This window comes from Laccaria bicolor, genomic scaffold (genome assembly GCF_000143565.1).
Source record: "Laccaria bicolor S238N-H82 LACBIscaffold_14 genomic scaffold, whole genome shotgun sequence".
NCBI lineage: Eukaryota > Fungi > Basidiomycota > Agaricomycetes > Agaricales > Hydnangiaceae > Laccaria > Laccaria bicolor.
The window spans coordinates 116,999-139,126 of NW_001889885.1; the positions used below are offsets into that span (position 1 = coordinate 116,999).

Genomic DNA, 22,128 nt, shown 5'->3' on the forward strand with positions numbered 1-22,128 from the left:
TTATCACAGGACAACGCAGGTTGTTGTGTTATATATGTACGATTTACTGCTTCTGCGGATTGTGGGAGGGAATTCCACTGAGTTGGCGAACTGGAGATAATTTCTGCTAATTACAGTACTATAGTCATCAACCGTTCAATGACACATTTGTATTGACTGGATAACATCCCTCACACATGGGCTTCTCAAAAACTAAATAGGACAAAATCTAATGAAGTATTTACACTAGACAATCTAGGGATTTAATTTTTTTTATCTTGCCTAGTTGTTGAGAGCTGTGGTTTTGGTTTAAACAGCCTCGAGGGTAATGGAATTGTTCAAGCCTGATCAAAAGTGATGAATAGACCTTTCAAGGACTTGAAGAGATTCTGTTGCTTCAAAAAAAGCACACTCATGTTGATGTAGTATCCCCTTACATTGATATCGAATTTCTAAGAGATGCGAGTAAAAATAATTAGTGGGGCTGGACTGTTTGTGTCATTGACCCAGCTGTGTCACTGGCATAGACCGGTTGATGACTGTATGCTAGAAAATCAACGGAGAGTATCACAAAATTGACAGACTAGTATTTAGGCGCGCTCCAACTCTTCATTTACTTAGGGCATGCCTTATTGATATTGTCATGGTCCTCCACCATGTAGCTCAAGTTGCGCCCCAAAAATTAAGGACATCAGTCGCTAAATTTGCACGAGCTGCCAGCGCTTTTCTGCGGGTTTCGTTGACTAAAGTAAACGAGACATTTTTTTCTGTGGTTAGCCGACCTTATTTGGGGTCCGTACTGTCCACTGGTAGTCAGTTCCAGGTCAGTTCCAGTGCCAAGAAAAAACTTCCCTGGTGATGCTGTTGGCGGTATTTTCATTGCGAGAAACATAGCACAATATTTCAAAGTAGGATAGCCAGAGCAAGTGCGACACTTTTTCCGGGCTTGAACATTGCGAGGGCAGGCTAATAATTCCGACATTCTTTCTTGTAATTGAAAATTTCCCTTTGCACAAAGTAAAAGGCAAGAAAAGTCATTTGTGATATTCCCGATCAGTTGAACAGATCCTTCGGCTTTCCTCTTGATTTTTCTCAATAGTCTGACAGTGCCAGACTTTCTCAAAATATTCTAATGGGTAATATTGGGTGTTGTAAATACCTGAGGTTGACCTGAGGCCCCAACGTCCCAAAAAGGTAAACATGCAGTCACACCCGAGGTAACGGATAATTTTCCACGTCAACAAATTCCTCCACCTTGCACCTCTCCTCCTCACTCCTTCTCTCCTTCCTCCCGTAAAGACAATGGCTTCCCTCGCAAGGCTTCGTCTGGCTCACAGACTCGTAAGTCCAAGTTGCTTTCATGATATCCAACACGGAATGCCGGACCCGGCTCTTCCCATATGCATCCCTCATCCATATTCACAAGCCAACTCACTCACTCTTCTACTTAGTCCCGTGCCGCCCGCCCACTCACCCGCTCAGTCCAAACCTCCGCCGACACAACCCAACTGCACTCCTCCCCCTCGGACCCCTCCCACCCATTCACCCTAAAACTCCACGAAGACTCCTTCCAGTCCTACCAATGCGACAAACCCGATTTAGAAGTCCAACTGACGAAGGACGAGTTACTTTTGATGTATAGGCAGATGCAGACGATGCGTAGGATGGAGATGGCGGCTGATGCCCTGTACAAGGCTAAGCTTATTCGTGGGTTTTGTCATTTGGCTATTGGTCAGGTTTGTGTTTTTCTCTTTTTCGTACTCTCTTTTCGACTGACACGCACGCAGGAAGCAGTCTCAGTCGGCCTGGAACACGGTATCCTCCCCAACGACAGGGTAATAACCGCCTACCGCTGCCACCCCTTCGCCGTCATGCGAGGCGGCACCATCAAAGGCGTCATAGGCGAGCTCCTAGGCCGACAAGACGGCATGTCCCACGGTAAAGGAGGGTCCATGCACATCTTCACTCCCACCTTTTTCGGAGGTAATGGGATTGTGGGTGCACAGGTGCCTATTGGTGCTGGCGTGGCGTTTGCGCAAAAGTATAGGGGGGAGAAGAATTGTACCTTTGCGCTTTATGGTGATGGCGCGAGTAATCAGGGTCAGGTGTTTGAGGCGTTTAATATGGTCGGTTGCTGGTTTTTTTTCTTCTTGGGTTTTTTTTTTTGTGATGGCGCTGACGTTCTGCATACAGGCAAAGTTGTGGAACCTACCGACTATCTTCGTCTGTGAAAATAATAGGTACGGAATGGGAACCTCGGCTGCCCGCAGCTCCTCCAATACCGAGTATTATACCCGTGGAGACAAGATTCCGGGCTTGCAGGTGGGTTTGTTTTTCCTGTCGTTTGATTTGCGGTTTTTGTTCCTTGGTGGATTTGACTTGTTGATTTCCGCCTTCTCGTCTTTTTCTGTTGCTGCCTGTCTTCTCCCGGTACCGTTTCCCCGTTATCGACTCCATAATCCTTATCGTCTTCTCCCTCCCACTTGATATTTCCGTTCCTTCACTTCTTCTCATCCCCATCCCACCACTTACCGCATATAGATCTTTAACCCGCTCCCCTATCTTTTTGTGTCCTCCTCGTCTTCCTTCACCAGCTTTCCTCCCCCCAAATTCATTTCCTTCGTAACCACATCCCTTTTTATCTTCCTCCTTCCTTCCTTTTTTGCCTTCTTCTCCCTCCTCAACCACCCTCCCTTATCGCCTTTGTTATCCCTCTTTCTCCTTATCGTTTCCCTCCCTCTCCTCATACTCTCTTCTTCCGTCTGTCGTCTTCCTTCAACCTGCCCCTCTCCTCCCTTTTATCCTACCCCGCCCTCTTCTTTTCGTCATTCTTCCCTTCCCCTTTCCCCCTCCCTCTCCTTCCTACCTGCCTCCCTCATCCTCCCTCATCTAACGCTGACCCTAACCCCCCCCCCCCCTCTCCCCAGGTCAACGGCATGGACATCATCGCGACCAAACAAGCCGTCGCTTACGCCCGCAAATGGGCCGTTGAAGATGATAAAGGCCCGCTTTTGCTAGAATTTGTGACCTATCGATATGGAGGGCATTCGTACGTGTTTTCTCTTGGTTGTTTTGGGGTTTTGGGTTTTGGTGGGCCTTTTTGGGTTTTGGCGCCCCCCCCCCCATGTTTTCAGGATTGCTTGCCCGATTTAATGGGGTTCTCTTGGGGTTGCTTGCCGTGGTGTTTTGTTTGCAAAGGCCATCTACTTGCTGGAGGGTTCTATTACCGGTTTTTGGGAGTTTCCTGCCATCTTTTCTTCACGTCTTTTGCTAGCACTCATCAACTTTCTTTCTTCCTTTCCACTCTGACCCCACTCCATTCTTACCCCCCCCCCCTCTTCGTTGCTCTTCCCTATATTCCCTAGGTATCCTTGTCGCCCTACCTCCTTCGCTTTCTGCTTTCCGTGCACCTTTCCTTTCTATCGTTGCCCATTCTTAATTCCGTATCCCTTGCTTCCTCTCTATACCTTTGTCTTCACCTGCTTTCCACCCTCCTTCGCCCCATATTACCTTTACCCATCTCTTCGCCTTTTGGTGTCCCTTTCTCCCACGTCCTCACACACAAATCTAACCTAACCCTCCTCGTCCCTACAGGATGTCCGACCCCGGAACCACTTACCGTACTCGCGAAGAGGTCCAGCGCATGAGGAGCACTCAAGACCCTATCCGCGGACTGCAGAAGTATATCGAGGAGTGGGGTATGGCTACTGAACAGGAACTTAAGGTATGTTTTGGGTGTCTTTTCCTTTTTATCGTTCGCTTCCTTTTTGTCTTTGTCCGCTTTCTCTTTTCTTTTCCCCACTTTCATTCGTCCCCATGCTCCCCTTGCTTCTTTCCTTTTTCCCTCACTCTGCCTTCCTTTCTTTTACTCCGCTTTCCCCTCGTTTCCTCCACCTTTTCTTCCTTCCTTCTTCTGCTTTCTTCCTTCCTCTTCTTTCCTTTACTTCCTTTCTTCCTCAGCTTTCCTCCCTGCCTTCCTTCACTTTGGAATGCATGGGGTTAGATGTTGGGCGTTAGGTTTTGGCCGTGTTTTTGACCTCCTCTCCCCTGCGTTTGTTGGGTTCTAGTGGTGCCCATGTGTTATGGGGTTGCCGTCTGTCCCTTCCCCACCTACCACTGCTTCAACGCGAGCGCGGGCGAGTCCTGCATTTTCCCCCTTCCTTCTCCCCTCCTACCCCGCCCACCAACCGACACTAAACCTTCTCCCCACAGGCTCTCGACAAAGCAGCCAAAGCCGAAGTTGACGCCGCCGTTGAAGAGGCCAAGGCTTCCCCTGAACCGCTCATTAAGGATCTCTGGACCGATATTTACTACAAGGGGACCGAGCCTCCTTATATGAGGGGTAGGGAGAGGGAGGAGGTACGCTTTTTTTTGGACTATGACACTATTGAGGGATTGGGCTGATGTTGACTCTTAGGTTCATGTTTACTAAACCTAGAATTCGGACTTGGTGGAGGTTCAGGACGTTGGGGCTTGAGGGGGGCGAGCGGAGGTTAGGTACTGTACTCTACGGCCATTTTCGTTGGCTTTTTGTTGCTCGTTGCTGTTTTTTCCTTCTTCTCGCCCTTTTTTGATACATACATAGATACTACCTGGTCGAGTCAATGTCTACCATGCATAAGATGGATTTGAGATGGATGGTCATTTGAGTGAACAAATCACGTGATGAGCAGTGTTGATTCCCCGCTACTTCCACTGCAGACGATTCTCCCTTGTTTGAATCTTTTTGTACAAGTGCAGAAGAAGGAAAGTTCCTCCCTTTTGAAGCTCCTCTTGTGCGTTCTTCTTGCTCCCTCCCAGAAATGTTGCTCTGATCTAGCTGATTCAGGGGTTACCAGCAATGCAAATTCCTCTTGTGCGTTTTTCTCGCTCTCTCGGACCTCGATAATAATGTATCTCTGACGTAGCTGATTTAGGGGTTACCAAACAATGCGAAGACATGCATGTCATACCTCGGAAACGATACACGTTGGTGCATTGGAAGTGGAAAGTGACTTCTGTCACCTCACTTTAATTTTCGTTGGACCGGCTCCGGAACTCTAATTTTGTTTGAGTGCATAGTGGGCTACCATGTACCCCCTGACGCGCCGACGGAAGCAGCAGATGAGCAATGTCATCTTCTTGACGAATAAGGCTGCAGCTGCTAGTTGTGCTGGTACGTGTTGAGGCCGAACCGTTTGGGAAGCTAACCCCTCTGCAGGTATTTAGTCATGTCGACATTCAAAAAATGGGTTAGGGTTAGAACGTTTGACTCTTGACATGAGATTGCCATTCTTCAAGTCGCTTTGATTGGCTGACGAAAATCTCAATTTATGGGCACAATTCATTGGGCAACAAACATTATCGGTACGCCCCTGCTTCTTATTCTCATTGATGTAATTTTTCACTCTGGGCTCTGTCCTCAATGTTCAGCCACCTCTGACTGTACTTGGAAAGGAAATGGAGGCCACGGCACGACTGCGTCAATCCTTCTTATGAAAGCTTACGAGTGCCCATTTAATTCTTGACAGTTCCGCACAGTTGCCGAAAGCTGCGCGAAGCCCTTTTTGCCCAAATGCCGTTATATTTTCCAAGCCAAAGTCTCGTTTGATCTTGTCCCAATCACTTCAAGCAATTGGCTGAACTACGACCGTAAGGTACCTTATCATTTTACCCCGCAGTGACGATGACGAAGGAAATGTAGGGGATTTTGCTCGCTAATGTAACTTCTCGCCCTCGCCTTTCCCCCTCAATCGCCGCTCGCATAGACCATCGAATACTACCTGGCCCAACCCTTGGTGGGACGTAATGTGATAACATAACCGTCGCGTGCCTTCCAGGCTCTGTGATTTACTTGTGATTTCCTTTCTTGTTTTGGGGAAATGATAGGCTAAAAATAAATTCAAAAACCTAGAAAACCTTTTGTTTCGGCAGCCTTTCCGGCGTAAATAAATGGGCGATCAGGCACCCCGTACCTTACTTAGGTCCCGATTAGGGTTGGTTTGCACGCCGCATCGCCGCTGCAAAATGGCCAAAGAAAATGCACAAGTGGCAACTGTCGATAAGTAAAGTCGCATCTGGTCGTCCAAGTAGTTATTTCTCAAGGAATCTTTTCAAGATGCGAAGGCTGAAAGTTGAAGAAACGAGTGCGAATGGCTGATATTACTTTTAGGTTGGCACGGTTGAAGGTCGGGCTTATTGAGGACAGCCCTGACGGAAAACACAGCTGGCATGAGCGCTGTTGAGGCTAGAGGCATACAATTAAAACCCAGCTTCCCACCGCCCACGACAAGGCTGGCGCAGGCCATCAACCCCGCCCGTCGACTCATCCCCCACCTTGCATCCTCCTCTTCCGCTTCCTCCCTTGGAGACCTCGTCCTATGGTACTCTATGCATTTAGTCGGCGGGCGCTGGAGTTGGTAGTCTGGGGCTTGACGAGTGTTGTCCTTGTGCAGAGTGTCATCACATCTTTCCTACCGCAGGTCCGTCGTTCATGCTCAGTCTATGAATTCTTGCCAAATTACCCCTTCTACAGTCCTTCTTTTTCGACTGGAACCTTCCTGGACAAACATACCCTATTCCCGTAACAGGTTCTCCCTAGCTTAAATGATCAGCACCAGAGCAGCTTCTTGACACCCCTCCTAGTTCAATGCGGAAACATCCATATCGTTTGGCAGCGAAGTACTGCAACAGGGTACGTTTGTTTGGCCTCTCCATTACCCATTTCCATGTCGATTTATGCGATTCATCCAGCCCGAACAACGTTGGCCCGTACTACCTTCAAATCTATACATCGTCAGTGAACAGCAACCTTTCGCCTCACCGCTCATCAACTAACACCACAACAGGATTTACATTGTTCCGATTATCATCCCCGTTGGGAACGTCCTGATTTACGTGAGTTGGAACTAACAATACTCTTGGATCGTGAGGTTCTGACTCCTCCTTAGGACTGGCAAGTCCCTTTCCCACCGGGCACCCTTGTAAGCACCATCCGTCCAAAGACTAGACATATTAAACATTCCGAATCTATAGTACCAAATATGCATGGTGAGTCTCCTGTTTTCCTATTCTCTTTCTAGTTTAAATCTTGAGCCCCAGTTCGACACAAACGGTAACACCGGAGGGTGTCAAGCCACGTACACAGTCATTGCTAATACAACAGTGACAACACCAACTTGTGCTAACGTTACATTCCCGCCCCTCCTTTCCATCGATGCCCAAGTTAATAATGGGCCGCTGTCGCAGGTTGGTTGGATCGATCAAGTCAGTCTCATTTGTAGCATCGGTGGTGAATCGAACCTTCTATTCTAACTCTCCTCTAAAGTGCAGCGACATTTCCATTACACCGAAAAACGGGACACCGCCATATTTGCTTACGGTTCGCTCGATTTTCCCTTCGGTCCACTCCATCCACCGATAATCTGTTTTTACAGATTGCCCCTGCCCTACACCCACCGTACAACATTAGTAGCCCAGACATGCGGAGCATCAATTGGACAGTCAGTTTGTCATGGGCATCACCGTTCTTTATCAGTGTCGTCGATTCAGCTGGGAATATGTGGGCGAATGGCCTCCTGCACAGTGGTCAAGGAAGCAGTTCTGCTTGTCTTGCGGGGAACACTACCAGTACTGGGTGAGTAGTACCATGAATCTCATATCCTCCTTACTTAAGGACAAATCTATAGCTCCAGCACAGTCAAATCAGTCGTAGCCATCGGTTCTGGTGTCGGCGGACTGGCTCTCGGCCTCTTCATTGGAGTCTTAACGGCTTTCTTTTTCTTGAGGCGGCACTACAAGAAGAAGGATCAACGTCGATCCGTATATATGGCAGATTCAATGCCAAATTCTCCTCATGCGTTGCTCGATCCTCCGACTACGATGGGAACCTCTTCGCAGTATGCGCCTATACCATTTGGAAATGTTGCGGATACTTCGTTGGGAAGCAGTAACCCCTCGTCTGCAAGTAATTACATGGGTCGCTCATCGGGCTACGCTGTCGAACCTTTCGTAATGCCAGGGGAAGATGGCCGTCGTAGCGAACTCCCTTCCGGACCTGGTCGTGCACTTTCCGCTGGCAGTACTTCACATGCGCCGCAAAACCAAGTCTATGTCGTACACCACGATAGCCAAGCACCCCCTGTTACTATCTATCATGAAGATGGTACACAGGTCGTCGAATTGCCACCCAGGTATCTTGCTGGAGCTTCCTCTCCAACGAGTGCACGAAGCGTAAGCGATACCAGAAGCGACGGAGGACGGACGGAATCAACTTCGGAGCCACCGTCATTCCTTCGGGAGCATCGAAGGCCAACTACGGTCAAGAAGCCCGCCAAGGAAACCATCTATTTGAGCAACCCAACAACGTAGCGTTGTTCCCCCCGCACCACTCGCACCACCCCCTGACCTACTTGTTCACTGTGGTGCTTTTCCGGAGACGAACATAGTACACACTTTCCATCAAATGCTTTCTTTTGTATCACTTCCGGCACCTTTTGAGTAGGATAAAATTCTCTGGGTCACATACAATAGTATTTATTTACTCAACTTCAATTCCTTCCTTTGATCCTCGATTGTAATCTGATACCACCATCTCTATGGTTCATTTTGATATTCTCCAAGGTTTGATTTATTTGCAACCTATTCTCAAGGTATCATTATTAGCCCGGGTCTACCTGACCAAATCCGAGGAAAAATCTCACTTTTATATGGAGTCTTCATCGAGTCAGACTTCGTCAGACAAAAGGGGTGACGTCGTGAAATGGCCGACAACGCATGATGATCCTCTTGAACTTGAGGCGTGGTACTACGGAAAATTTAAAGAGTCGCTATCGTTGCAAGTAAAAATAAATCGTGCCATCTCCCATTTTCTCTCTCAGTTAAAGAATTCAAAAGCGCGAAGACCATTGACTTCGATTGACTCTATCAGGGAGCCGAAAGTGAAACGTCGGTAAAGCCATACAAACAAAAAATGAGTATAAAGCTAGCGTAAGTTCTGCTCTTGCAGTGCTGCATAGTCACGTATTTATCCGTCATGCCTGTAACATTCCACCCCAGCAACATTCCTGCACAATCTTTTACAAAAACATCTAGGGCTTACTCGGCGGAAGGACTCCTGGCCGCCGCCTGCCCCAATCAACGCGCGCAATGCGATGAAATTCTCAAATCCTCTTTCTCCGAGACTGATAACGGAGACATCCTACCCAAAACCAACGGCTTCGTCCACACGGTCGTAGAAGCTTACAATAACCACCGTTGCTTGATTATCCGCCCGGACGACGTCTGGGCCGCCATCCTCGTTCAGTTGAGTTTCTACATTAATGCACACGGCGAAAAATTCCGTTCCGTGTTCGTCTCCCATGAAGGGAAGAAGATGCTCAGTCACCTCGCCAAAGACTTTAGAATCGACGGAATTTGGTGACATGGCCGTAGCTATGACCAACGAAATTATAAAGAACGTGAACGATCCCGCTCTGCGCGATTGGATCCTTCCTCAATTCACGACAACCCCGACTGACACGGTCGTCTTCTCCGTGCTTATGATGGCGACGATGAAGACATACTTCACTTACCGTTTTATGTTCGGTTGTGGTCTGCCACGGGTGACGCTCGAAGGCGAAAAATCAGACTGGGAAATTATTCTTGAAAGATTGGAAAGGCTCAAGGAGTACGGGTTACAGACCATCGCTTGGTATCACTTACTCAAACCGGTTATTTCGAATTTCGTACGGGCATTTGAGGATCCGAAGGGCGCTGAGAATCTCGATTTTTGGAACCGTATTTGTAGTTCTAAGCATAGGGGGAGCGGCGCATCGTATCTCGCGGGGTGGGTTACTGCCTTTTGTGCTTTCAAAGAAAACGGCGATTGGATTGGACAGAATTTAAATTGGGGGGTAGGTTTTCTATTATGCTGAGGTTAAGAATCGAGTTGACCTCTACATTCTCAAGCTCGTCAATGAGGTTGATCCCGCGACGCTTTCTGCAGAAGATTTTTTCAGGATTTATGGAAACGCGGCCGGCGCACACCTGTCTTCACTCGTGATAGACGGCACCCGGTACCATGAGGTCGATAACAAGAAAATCCCGTCTGGATTTGCCGAAGTTGACGTCCTCGTCGAGAGTATGTTGAAGTGCAAGATGACCGTCGGCTTGATTGGGTTGCAGATATGTTCTAGCGGTGATAAACAAAAGGCCAAATCTGGGCAGAGAGATACTGTCAAACCCGTTTCGGGTTGGTGGTTATTCTCAAAAATCGTAAAGAATGCAAATGAGCAGGAATAGATACGTGTAGTTGTCAACCGTGATTTGAGGGCTTCAATTGTGTAGATAAAATTGGCCCATGGATCTTTATAAAATTGGATTCATGAGCCGTTGACGAGTTAATTCCAGACGAGGAGAATTATTCTGGTGGCAAATCGAGCCTACATTTTTTCAACACCTGTACAGCTGTGAAGATCAAAGTTTTTGATGCAGCCTATCCTACACGAGGGTCTTCTCCGATATTCTGCAGCGCCTCCAATTCTAATGTAAGGTCGTCCCCAAGTAATTCACCTTTTATGTCGATGAGTGCCCGTTCAAGCTTAGGCGCCCCCGCCTCACCTCGAAGACGAGCAGTTAGCATCTGAGCAAGCCCACCCGACGTCTGGGAACTCTGTAGAACCAATTGCCATAACCGCGGAAAGCAATGGTGCTTCTGCCCAACTGCTGGAGCCCCGTCACCACTTCTTCGGAAACGTCGCCATGGATTAATCCTTCAAGTTATTTCGTTTGTGGAGATACAATAAATTGAGCTTGGTGTTTAGCGCCACGGCGCGAAGGTGGAATGCTGACGGAGAGCAGGAAGACCGCCATAGAAGCCCCCTCAAAGCACACACGTCGAGATCTTCGGGGCCTAGATAAAGCGTCAAGAACTTCGAAGCGGGAACGTCAAGCAGTTGAAGACGTCGTTAATGCTGGTTTCTGCATGCAGATTCAGCCAATGGAATTTTGAAAGCCAAATCTGTGTGGATCAGGCCGACATGTCGGTTGGTAAATAGATTCGTAAGGTTTAATTTGAAAGCACTGCTTGAAAAAATCGTGTAACATGTTGATGTCGGCTCTACCACGAGATACAGCACTATAAACCTTCGCCAGAGAATGAGGCCCGGTAATGGCAGGCAAAATAACACGGGCGTGCACGTTGGTGTGAGTTAGCTTCGGTGACAGGTGAATCACCCTCCAGATCCTATACACTCCAAGCGCGCTTGCTTTACCGATCCGGAAAATCGAGAGTTCCATGCGAGAGTGTTGAGAATTGGTGTGATTTCATATTAAGCAGGCAAGGCAGAGGATCTTCAAACAAGATCAACTTCCAGCGTCAGCGATGGTTCAATAGCAGAGACATAATCCCGTCCGTAGCTTCCTGTTCTTGCTGGTCATGGTTTGTTGATTGTTTTGAACTGAGGGCCAAGGCTGCTTGTTTAGGTCGTTCGAGCATAAAATTGATTATGCGAACGTCGCTACGAGTGGGTCTGCGGATGTTGACAGTAGACCATAGTAGTGTAGCACCAGCTCTCCAGTGTCCACATACCTGGCCAAGAATTCTCGGACTGGCCAGATGTTCGTCGTAGACGGAAAGGAAGCTGGAATTTTCCGAGTCTGGGAGTGGCATTTCGCGCAGCTCGATGAACTGCATACAGTAAGTACTTTTGTCAAAAATTCAGTGGGTAGTCGAGCAGGATAGTTAGGGAAATTTTTGATGATCTGCGTTCGATGTTGAGAGGAACCGGTTTATCAACGGCTCTCTGAGGCGGTGACCGTGACCTCTTGCTTAACCGTAGGAGGCGGGGACGCACTGAGATGGTTTGAGCTACGTAGCTAAGCGCTTAGATGCACGCTCAATAGTGCGGCCCGAATTTTGTTCGGAAGCAACGCCTTTGTGTGCTTGTTTTCCTTCCTTCTTTCTGTATTTCGCTTGCATAATGTGGGCGGTCGCTGGTGAAATAAATAGGCCAAATTTGAGAGGAAACTTGATTCAAGTGAGAGGAAGTGAAGAAAGAAGCGATGCGGCACGTGACGAATTGGTCTTTCATCAATTTCAAATTTCAACTTGATGCGAATCGCCCTTTGTAAAGTACTTGCATCCACGCTGCCAGTCAAAGAACACCAATATGGATACATTTCCAGACGAGATATGGATGTCCATATTTTCAGAAGCTTGCATCGACGACGGCACTACGGGACGCTGGCTGGAACTCGTTTCAAAAGACTTTCAACGATTATCAAAACCATTCAAATACCAATCGATTTGCTTGCGCAGAGCGAAGCAAATCATCACGTTCGATTCGATCGTGAAGAGGCTCCCTCCTGGGTTCAATGACGTCCAATATCTTCACATCACATGGCCCAACCCCTTCCTCGATGTTTCCGATGATGAAAGTGATGACGTTTACGTGGATAGCACGGACGATGAAACTGCGTGGACCGACGTCGATTCTGATGACGATGGTGCCACACCTTCCAGTAGTGAAAGTGATGGCGAGGAGGGTTTCGACACTACCTCAAACGGTAGCAGCGACTCAGAGGGCGATGAATATGAACCTCTCACCTTGGAAGAAGAACAGGAGATGATTGCGGATGCCGAATTCGTTATGGATCGGGGAGATCTAGACACACCAGTCGAGATCATGGCCGGTTGCTTTTACAGTTATCCTGCCGAGTTGGCTCGCGGAAATCAGGATATCCAAAAGGCCATACATGGCATACTTGCAGCTATCGCATCTTCGTTGCGCATCCTGAGCATCCACTCGGCGAATGGCCAAGACCCCATGTCTATCGCAGAACTGATCCCATTTCCGCTGCCCGTTCTTTCAGGCCTATTTCTTTGCTCTCTATCAGGCTGCCCTTCAAAGTGTATGCCCCCGCGCATTTTCCCCCGATCCCGCCATACCCCCTCCCTCGCTCCGCAATTCAGCCAATTGCAATTTCCATCATTGACACAGGCGCATATCGCTGGATTTGTATGGCCTGAGCCCCCGTACATTGTAATAAACACTATCTCGCCTCAGTTGAGGCACTTGCGCCTGCAGCGAAATCACTTGAAGTACGGGCTTCAAATCATCGATATTTGCTCTATTTTGTTGACAACGAACTAACAGCTGGCGTGCTCCGAGTTCTTGGGAAAATAGGCCGAAGAGGTCAAGCCTTTTCCTCTATGTTGACTCACCCACCCGAACGCCGGCCGCCAGAGAGGCAGTAGACATATGGAAGAATGCGAGAGAGCTTGAAGATCATTCGACGTTCGCCAGCCTCATCGGCATGGAGTCACCAGAGGATTATTTACCTGAAAGGTGGGAGAGGAGATGGTGTACACAAACACGCGGCCGATTAGACGTTTCTGAGTGGTTTGCGGGTGACAATCGCTTCGATGTAGATCTTGAGACGGGAGCCCGCAAAACTAGCTAACTTGACGAGGGTGATGCGAACGGAATACATACGATCTGTTCACTACAGTGAAAGGCAACCGTAGATACCTATGCTTTAAAGTACCAGTGGAAGCAAAATACAGCAACGAACTCACAGATAATTTTTGGATCACAAAAACCAAGAGTCATATGTGAAAGCTTCAAACTCTGGTATACTTCTGCGCGTCCGGATTGTGTCGGGACGCGTCGAGGCTTGACGCGTTCCACGACCGGCGTTTGCCGGTTCAGGGTCATTGAATAATCAGACCGAAATGGGACCACTCAGAAAAATCAGAGATGGTCATATAACACGTACTCCACACAAATCCTCCTCACCGACCTCGACGACCTCAACGTCGCCATCCAATGACATCCTCAAACGCGTACGACGTGCTCATCGTCGGTGCCGGCATAGCTGGCTGTTCTCTCGCCCATGGACTATCCACCATCCCTCGCTCAAAACCCCTCCGAATATGTCTCCTCGAACGCTCGCTTTCCGAGCCAGATAGGATTGTGGGCGAGCTCTTGCAGCCCGGGGGCGTCATGGCTTTGCGGAAACTGGGGATCGAGAAGTGTCTGGAAGGAATTGACGCCATACCCGTGAAAGGGTACTGTGTAGTGGAGGAAGGCAAGTCCGTGGAAATACCCTATCCGGGACGACATGAAGGACGGAGCTTTCATCATGGGAGATTCATCATGGCGTTACGCGCTGCAGCCAAGGAGGCGAAGGGGGTGGACGTTGTCGAAGCAACTGTGACGGAGCTCGTTGAGCAAAATGGTCGGGTGGTTGGCGTGAAAGCCACAAAGCAGGGAGAGAAGGAAGAGTACAGAGCCGACCTCGTCGTCGTCGCTGACGGGTGTTTCTCCAACTTCCGCACGGCGGTTATGGGTTCTTCCACTGGAAAGTCGATAACAAGGAGCCATTTCGTTGGTGCCATACTAGAAGATGCGTCGCTGCCCATTCCCAACCACGGTACCGTCGCGCTGGTGAAAGGTTTCGGCCCCGTGTTGCTCTATCAAATTGGAGAACACGACACGCGGATACTCATTGATGTAAAAGCGCCCCTGCCTCCCGATATCAAGTCTCACATCCTCGACAACATCGTACCCCAACTCCCTCCTATCCTCCAACAACCTATACGAACCGCTCTGGACAAAGACCGCTTACGACGCATGCCCAACTCCTTCCTTCCTGCCGTGTCACAGGGCACCACTACGAAACCTGGTGTCTTCCTACTCGGAGACTCATGGAACATGCGGCACCCACTCACTGGGGGAGGTATGACTGTAGCTCTGAACGACGTAGTCATCCTGCGGTCACTACTGGCCAACGTCGACCTGCGACAATGGTCGGAGGTACAAAAGGTGTTACAGACGTGGCACTGGAGTCGGAAACCGCTCGCATCGACCGTGAACATCCTCAGTGTGGCGCTGTACGACCTTTTTGGCGCGGACGACGAGGAGCTCAAGGTTCTTCGGACGGGGTGCTTCAAGTATTTTGAACGTGGCGGGGAATGTGTTAATGGGCCTGTATCGTTACTTTCTGGGTACGTCTTCGTTCTCTGACGTGTGCCTACACTCTGTGGGGCTAACCACCCACCCAACTAGCATCGCACCGTCACCCCTCCTCCTCGCAAGCCACTTTTTCGCAGTCGCGTTTTACTCTATCTGGGTCATGTTCACCCACCCCGCGCAGGTCGGTACAATCAAAGGTCAACCTGTATACGCACGGCCTCTTCTGCATCACTACCCAGCTCTCTTCTTTAAGGGTATTCGTGTTGTAAGTCTCTTCTCTTTTCTATGCATACTTCGTCATAACCCCACCACACAGTTCTGGACAGCATGCGTGGTTTTTGGTCCCCTTCTCTGGTCCGAAATTAGGTGGTGGGGACCAGGGGACAGCATAAAGTCGTCGTTGACGATCGCGGGGTTGCCTGTCGTTCTTGGGCTGGTAGCGATTGGGTGGATGGTGTATGGCGCTGTTGAGGCTCTAGGGTGACCTCTTATTTATCGTAAAAATTATTATAGACGGCCCCTTTGGTCTGGGACTGAAAGCAGTAGTTAGATAATTATACCGTTCTTATTTTCGCCCCGCCCAGGAAAAAGTAAACTTGCTTGTTCACAGAGACGGACCTCTGCGATTGTTGGGGACATGTGACACGCGTACTATTATATTATAATTCTGACTGCGACTACGGTCATGGACACAATGTTTTGATGAATGCTAGCGCGATGTACCCTTTTGCGTTTCACACTGTAAAGCAAGATATTCTTCCCAATTGGAAAGGGAAAACGAAGCGGCACAAGGAATTTGGTTAAAACAACAGTGTGAACGTTTTCAATCCCTACCTAAAAAACAATGCAAAAATTATCTTGCCATGGTAGAACGTTCAACTTCAACTTGTATGAACGGGAAGGCGATGCCAGTATTAGACCTTGTCACGATATACAGTGAAAGTTGTCAACGCTATTTACGATGTAACCCTTGTAATAACGTCAGCAAATGAAGTGTAGGCCGTCATTGCAAGGGTATTTGAGAAGGGGGACACCTGATCTATGTCCATATCGTAACTCACGGCGACGCCAGCCTCCTTGATCCGCTTTTCAAAATAAGCGACGGTAACATAGTCGACCATCACCTGATACCGGTCTCCGTTGTCGTAAATAACGATGGTCGGATTTGGCTCTTTGAAGAAAAGTCCTTTCATCGGCATTCTCTCCTCCCGGCCCCATTGATTGTTACTAAAATGGTTGAAAAGAATAGAATTCTCGTTCGGACGAATGCTGAAATGGACATAGTTGTTCGATGCATCGAGAATATTTATCCAAACTCGGACACCTCCTTTACGAGAGCGGCAAGAATCCATGTTCAAGCCGGAAGATTGAAATATGAGAACCCCGCCTGCCTTTAATGGCGCTTCCAATCTTATAGTTTCGTAGATCGGTAGGAGGTAAAAGTTCTTGCCATTGTTCTGAGAGTGTCTGTCGGCATTATCGAAAACCATGAAGGATCGCAATGTCCAGGAACTAACAGACAGGTCAAAACTGGTATCAGGATAACATCGTCAGGCTATTCACTCACCCAGTGTGATATCAGGTTTTAGTAGGCGATGGGATGTACGAACTACTGCCACGGGATCATCTTGATCGTTACCCAGATAGGCATCTTCAGTCAGAGATAGAGTAGCATCCGTGCTCATGGGGACCTCGCTAGCGACATCCTTGAAGATTTGAATTTCTTCAGTATCTGGAACGACAAGGCCTTCTATCCTTGCGATACATGCCGTCAAAGAGGCAATGGTGTGTGGAGGAGGAACAGAAAACGTGTCAATGCGTCCCAAGTAGATATCGCTCTCATCAAAACATGTTTTCGACTTGATCGCACCCTCTAGTGAATAAGGGCGATAGTAGACTGTAATAAAGATAAGAAAATCTCGAAGAATGGAGGTTGTTCCTCACTATAGCGAGTTATTCTGAAGTCAGAAAGGTCCCGGGCCCGCTCTGCCACCTGCGATTGCTGGACAGTACCAGCTCGCTCCTGACCCTCGAGAACTAACGCCATTGGCTCCTGTGGAGATGACCCTGGTCCTGAGGATGCCACAAGCGAAAGCCGTGCAGAGTCGTCTTTAGCAGTTAAACAGGAGAGGGGCACGAACAACTTTGCTGTGTCTGCAAGTGAAGACGAGAATCCTTCGATGTAGCACAGGTGCCTCTTAAGGGACGCAGTTGTATGTGGAGGTGCCACAAGCTTTGCAAGAGTGCGACCGATGAATGGCTCATGATCGCTGGAGTAGGCCGGATGTTGAGATTTTATGGGCCTGTCTTTGGTGTACAAACGGTAGTAAACTGTTCCTCTGGGGATGAGCATTTTTCCCAAGGAATTTGATTGCACCGCACCATATTGAGGGCTTTTCTTGGTCGACACCCCTGTAGGGTCTGGGGGCTGCAATCAAATTAAGTCTGGTAAACTGGTGAAGACTACTTTTATGCTCACCTGATTCTGATCATCCCCGATGCTCCGATGCGGGAATTGGTTGTTGGGAATTGGCGGCATGGTAGAACCTGTCATGAGGGAGGCGTCTAACTGGGACAAGAACGACTCGGAGTACTTAAGTCAAGAGGTTGGCGGCGGCGCCAATATGCAGTAGAACGTCACGCGCACGGACCTCCGGATCCCACAAGGCTTTTCATCGTCGTCAATGGACCGCCATATCCGTAGCCGTTGGACCCACCTTCGTCATTGTCAAACCCAGTCTTGTTTTCATCAACCCGCTGGCTATCGGTGACAGTCCCGTTGTGGCCGGTTGGTTCTGAATTGGGATTAAGAGGGTGAAGTTGAAGTGGCGCGTTAACAGTGCTTGATTGAAGGTTGTCATAGACGTGGTATTCAATCCCCCTTCTAAAGAACAATGATAATTATCTTATGATATTTTGAAACCAAAATCCTCAGGCCAGTGAGATCCAGCTAAATAGTCAACGCTCTGTACGATGTGACCCTTGTGATAACGTCAGCAAATGAAGTGTAGGCCGTCATTGCAGCAGATTGGAATATGAGTACTCCGTTGGCCTTAAATGGCGCTTCCAGTCTTATAGTTTCGTGGATGGGCAGGAGGTAAAACTCCTTGCCATTGTTCTTGTCTGGACGGAGAGTGTTTGTCGGCATTATTGAAAACCATGAAGGGTCGCAATGTCCAGGAACTAACAGACAGGTCAAAACTGGTATCAGGATAACATCGTCAGGCTATTCACTCACCCAGTGTGATATCGGTGTTTTGTAGGCGATGGGGCGTATGAACCACTGCCACGGGATCATCTTCATCATTTCCCAGATAGGCATCCTCAGTGAGAGATAGAGTAGCATCCGTCCTCATGGGGACCTCGCTGGCGGCATCCTTGAAGATTTGGATTTCTTTAGTATCTTGAACGACAAGGCCTTCTATCCTGGCGATACACGCCGTCAAAGAGGCAATGGTGTGTGGAGGAGGAACAGAAACCGTGTCAATGCATCCCAAGTAGATATCGCTTTCATCGAAGCATGTTTTCGACTTGATCGCACCCTCTAGTGAATAAGGGCGATAGTAGACTGTAATAAAAGATAAGGAAATCTCGAAGAATGGAGGATATTCCTCACTATAGCGATTTTTTCCAAAGTCGGAAATATCCCGCTCTGCCAAAGGCAATTGGTGGACAGCACCCTGAGCTCTTTCCTGACCCCCAAGAACTAACGCCATTGGCTCCTGTGGAGATAACCCTGGTCCCGATGATCCCACAAGCGAAAGCCGTGCAGAGTCGTCTTTAGCGGTTAAGCAGGAGAGAGGCACGAACAACTTTGCTGTGTCTGCCAGTGAAGACAAGAATCCTTCGATGTAGCACAGGTGCCTCTTAATGGACACAGTAGTATGTGGAGGTGCCACAAGTTTTGCAAGAGTGCGACCGATGAACGGCTCGTGATCGGTAGAGTAGACCGGATGCTGAGATTTTATGGGCCCGTCTTTGGTGTACAAACGGTAGTAAACTGTTCCTCCGAAGCGAGGTTGAGTATTCCGTTCAAAAGAATTTGGTTCCACTGCACCATATTGAGAGCTTTTCTTGGTCGACACCCCTGATATCTGCAGATTACGCTGCAGTCAAATTAAGTCACCTAAACTAGTTAAAACTACTCTTATGCTCACCGGATCCTGGCCATCGCGATGGAGGGTTCGACCATCCCTGATGCTCTGATGCCCGATGCTCCGATGCGGGGATTGGGTGTTGGGAAATGGCGGCGTAGCAGAACCCGTCATGACGGAGATGTCCAGCTGAGACAAGAGTGAGTAAGTCAAGGGAGGTTAGCGCCAATATGTGGTTATACCAGTTATACCATGCCAATCACGTCACTGCGCGTTCCAACTTCAATCACCATCTTATCGCCACCTCACTGTCTCGACGCGGTTACGCGTACCATACCTCACGTTCATTCCTTCCACCCACGAACTCCTACTTATTTCCAATCCATTGATACATGTTCCCCCCGGGTATGCTTCTCAAAGCCGAGTATGAAGAGTGTCGTGAGTCACGGATACAAAAAGGTATTTCCTTCAATTATGTTGGTCGCTGGGGTTCGTTCACGGGAGTACGCTCGATTTCTGAGGGGAAGCCAGGATCGGCACTAACTGAGGTGTTGAAATGAGTATTTACAATTGTGGTTGTGATTTTGGGTTAGCTGAGGTTCCGACCTTCGCCGTGTAATGATGCGGCCCCAGGTCCAGGACGGTATGTGAGCTTGCCCCACGTATTGATACTTCTAGAAACTAGCGCGTTCAATTATCATACATCGATGCTTGGACCATACCGTATATATGCTACGTAGTTGATAGACCGGTGACCGTTCTGTATATGAGAAGTACCAGTTATCATATACAGGCTGGTCACGAGCCTACGTAGTTGAGGATTGTTTGAGGAAGAAGAAGCGGCAAACAAGCGCGCTTGCCGTTTCGGGAAAGATGAATCCCCAAATGTCACGTGCACGGTGCACGACCCTCACCAAGGCGTTTCCTGGTTATCCATACCCGTCAGTGGACCGCCATATCCATAGCTGTTGGAATTCCCCCACCTTCATCGATTCATCATTGTCAAACCCACTTTGTGCAGCTCTCTGACCTTGCACCGCCGTTTGGTCTATCATCCGCATCGCCATGGGATGATGTCTCCCGTCGCCATTTTTCGCCTTCCCATTCCAAGTTTCTGCTAGTACACCAATCGCCATCGGATTCTAACCACCTAATTGCTGTTGGACTTGGTCACTATTAGATCCAATCTCTTCCTAAAACCGCCCGACGTTAGATTTTAGATCGTCTTCCACTTGTGCTACTCGTGGATGCTGTCAGGTTTGTCACTTAACAATGTTACGGCGCCTTGTTTTCATCAGCCCGCTGGCGGTTGGTGACAGTCCCGTTGTCGTCGGTTCGTTCTGGATTGGATATTCCCCGTTATGCACCCATGGCGAAACGCTATGTACAGGTCCGCGTTTCTGTCTGGCGGTGTTCCTTTCCACATCCAAAGTGTCAGGACGTGGTGTGACATTTCGAGATGCCGGCGGGGGAAGATGTTTCTAGGGTTACGCGTCCATCCTGGCGACAATGGGTCCTATGTAAGCATCATCTTGTTTAATGAACTGAAGGAGAAACCTTTGGGTTTTTTTCTCTAAACCTTTGTTGTTTTGTCAGGAAATGTCAGCCCTTGTGCGTAGACGTCTACAACATTGCAGCCTGGTTGAGGAAAATGAATACCTACGTAGTAGGCCTTGAAACACAATTGTTTCGTATACCTTGCTCAATTTTATTACCCGCCCGACTACAAATTTAGTTCTGCTTCAATTTACTGGCGCGCTGATGTCTGGAAGCCCGGTATATATGTATATGTTGCCCTTCTTGAAATGAAAATTTGTTCCTAGAAGTCCCCATTCCATCGGGGACCAAAACAGTAGTCGGCGACTCCAGCATTATGCTGCCGAAGCATCACGGAATCCCCTAGTAAAAGGCGAGGGGATTGTCTGCTTGATGCTTCGGCTGCTGCTTATAATTGTTAGGTTTGTTGCAGTACCCATCAAAGTGGTTTTGAATTTTGTTCAGCTGGCGGGGTTAACACGTGACGCTGCCCATCGCGCGCCAAGCTCTGTTCTCTCTTGTTCGCTCACCGCCATTTCCACGACTGATTGGAAGGAAAATCAATGGCGTCGACGCTTACCGCCGAAGAGAGGACCAAGCTCATTGAGGGCGCTTTTGAGGGTACGTTACCCAGTACCAATGCAAGGGGATCAACCTCAATTCTTATCGAACTTTCTTCAGCCAAGAAATATTCATATAGCCCCTACTCCAAATTCCCCGTAGGAGCTGCACTATTGGCTAAGGACGGTAGTATTATCAAAGGTGCGAACGTTGAGAATGCCTCGTATGGTATGTAAGCCTGTAATTGCGGATGCTGGCCACGTCCGACGCCTGTTTAGGTGGGACGATCTGCGCTGAACGGACAGCGATCGTCAAAGCAGTTGTAAGTCGAGTTCCCAATCTATCCCTATAGTCTATCTATACCTAACGAGGTTCCTTAGAGCGAAGGCATCCGAGAATTCATAGGACTCGCAGTCGTCACGCAAGTCCCTCCTACACCCTCGAGTCCAACCAACAACTTATTCTCCCCTCTGTTTCTTGCCCATACTAGGAATGTCGGCTCAGCCATATCACCATGTGGCATATGCCGCCAAGTAATCCGCGAGTTCTGCTCCCTCGACATGCCCATCCTCCTCGTCCCAGGGGATTATCCACAACCACCAGCGCCCGGCTCTGGGTACAGCGAGGGAGGCGTGAAAGAGACGACATTAGGCATCTTATTGCCTGATAGTTTTGGCCCGGAGCATCTGGAGTTGCCTCGTAAATCGTAAATGAGGGTATGGGGGTAAGTTCGGCGCTAATAGTTCGATCATCGATCGTGTTGCAGAAAAATCAATCTAAATGGATGACTACTTTTCCCGAGGGATCGCCAACTTTCAGCAACTTCCAAGTTGGCTCGGATCATCTGGATTTTTTGGTTGTCTTCTTGGGTCGTTTCTGATGTTTAGTTGCCAACCATCTCTGGATCAAGAGTGTCGTCACGCGCAAACCTGACTAGCTTGTTTCAGAGAGGTGCACATTCTGTTGCTACACTACCATTTCCCTTTATTGTGCATTCTTTGATTCACGTATCTAATCCAAGT

General features: G+C 48.6%; 8 protein-coding genes across 8 annotated transcripts; 6 read left to right on the forward strand and 2 right to left on the reverse strand.

Moving 5' to 3' along the window:
* Window positions 1–1,281: 1,281 nt before the first annotated feature.
* Window positions 1,282–4,411, forward strand: LACBIDRAFT_298422 (mitochondrial pyruvate dehydrogenase E1 component beta subunit; the record flags this gene model as incomplete). Its single annotated transcript, XM_001881707.1, has 8 exons — window positions 1,282–1,320; window positions 1,431–1,715; window positions 1,767–2,105; window positions 2,173–2,301; window positions 2,907–3,028; window positions 3,574–3,703; window positions 4,192–4,338; window positions 4,397–4,411. 8 exons carry the CDS (start codon window positions 1,282–1,284, stop codon window positions 4,409–4,411), a joined length of 1,206 nt encoding a protein of 401 aa, XP_001881742.1.
* Window positions 4,412–6,338: 1,927 nt separating this feature from the next.
* LACBIDRAFT_298423 (uncharacterized protein) lies at window positions 6,339–8,328 on the forward strand (the record flags this gene model as incomplete). Its single annotated transcript, XM_001881708.1, has 10 exons — window positions 6,339–6,440; window positions 6,549–6,652; window positions 6,712–6,753; window positions 6,807–6,855; window positions 6,909–6,941; window positions 6,994–7,008; window positions 7,060–7,224; window positions 7,286–7,339; window positions 7,395–7,594; window positions 7,647–8,328. The coding sequence occupies 10 exons, from the start codon at window positions 6,339–6,341 to the stop codon at window positions 8,326–8,328; spliced, it is 1,446 nt and encodes a 481-aa protein (XP_001881743.1).
* A 664-nt stretch (window positions 8,329–8,992) lies between these two features.
* On the forward strand, window positions 8,993–11,745 carry LACBIDRAFT_327783 (uncharacterized protein; the record flags this gene model as incomplete). The annotated part of the gene is made up of 9 exons (XM_001881709.1): window positions 8,993–9,338; window positions 9,391–9,788; window positions 9,856–10,189; window positions 10,348–10,500; window positions 10,995–10,998; window positions 11,073–11,142; window positions 11,356–11,377; window positions 11,568–11,635; window positions 11,668–11,745. 9 exons carry the CDS (start codon window positions 8,993–8,995, stop codon window positions 11,743–11,745), a joined length of 1,473 nt encoding a protein of 490 aa, XP_001881744.1.
* A 362-nt stretch (window positions 11,746–12,107) lies between these two features.
* On the forward strand, window positions 12,108–13,401 carry LACBIDRAFT_298424 (uncharacterized protein; the record flags this gene model as incomplete). The annotated part of the gene is made up of 2 exons (XM_001881710.1): window positions 12,108–13,039; window positions 13,095–13,401. The coding sequence occupies 2 exons, from the start codon at window positions 12,108–12,110 to the stop codon at window positions 13,399–13,401; spliced, it is 1,239 nt and encodes a 412-aa protein (XP_001881745.1).
* A 365-nt stretch (window positions 13,402–13,766) lies between these two features.
* Window positions 13,767–15,399, forward strand: LACBIDRAFT_190855 (uncharacterized protein; the record flags this gene model as incomplete). The annotated part of the gene is made up of 4 exons (XM_001881711.1): window positions 13,767–14,947; window positions 15,009–15,072; window positions 15,113–15,175; window positions 15,232–15,399. 4 exons carry the CDS (start codon window positions 13,767–13,769, stop codon window positions 15,397–15,399), a joined length of 1,476 nt encoding a protein of 491 aa, XP_001881746.1.
* A 472-nt stretch (window positions 15,400–15,871) lies between these two features.
* Window positions 15,872–17,315, reverse strand: LACBIDRAFT_190829 (galectin; the record flags this gene model as incomplete). Its single annotated transcript, XM_001881857.1, has 4 exons — window positions 17,298–17,315; window positions 16,860–17,246; window positions 16,483–16,812; window positions 15,872–16,427 (listed from the first exon to the last, which is right to left on the reverse strand). Exon 4 carries the CDS (start codon window positions 16,403–16,405, stop codon window positions 15,872–15,874), a length of 534 nt encoding a protein of 177 aa, XP_001881892.1. The 5' UTR covers window positions 16,406–16,427; window positions 16,483–16,812; window positions 16,860–17,246; window positions 17,298–17,315.
* Window positions 17,316–17,865: 550 nt separating this feature from the next.
* Window positions 17,866–19,183, reverse strand: LACBIDRAFT_298427 (uncharacterized protein; the record flags this gene model as incomplete). The annotated part of the gene is made up of 4 exons (XM_001881858.1): window positions 17,866–18,098; window positions 18,154–18,483; window positions 18,532–19,009; window positions 19,073–19,183. The coding sequence occupies 4 exons, from the start codon at window positions 19,181–19,183 to the stop codon at window positions 17,866–17,868; spliced, it is 1,152 nt and encodes a 383-aa protein (XP_001881893.1).
* A 1,925-nt stretch (window positions 19,184–21,108) lies between these two features.
* LACBIDRAFT_327787 (uncharacterized protein) lies at window positions 21,109–21,816 on the forward strand (the record flags this gene model as incomplete). Its single annotated transcript, XM_001881712.1, has 4 exons — window positions 21,109–21,166; window positions 21,227–21,334; window positions 21,385–21,428; window positions 21,487–21,816. 4 exons carry the CDS (start codon window positions 21,109–21,111, stop codon window positions 21,814–21,816), a joined length of 540 nt encoding a protein of 179 aa, XP_001881747.1.
* Window positions 21,817–22,128: the final 312 nt, after the last annotated feature.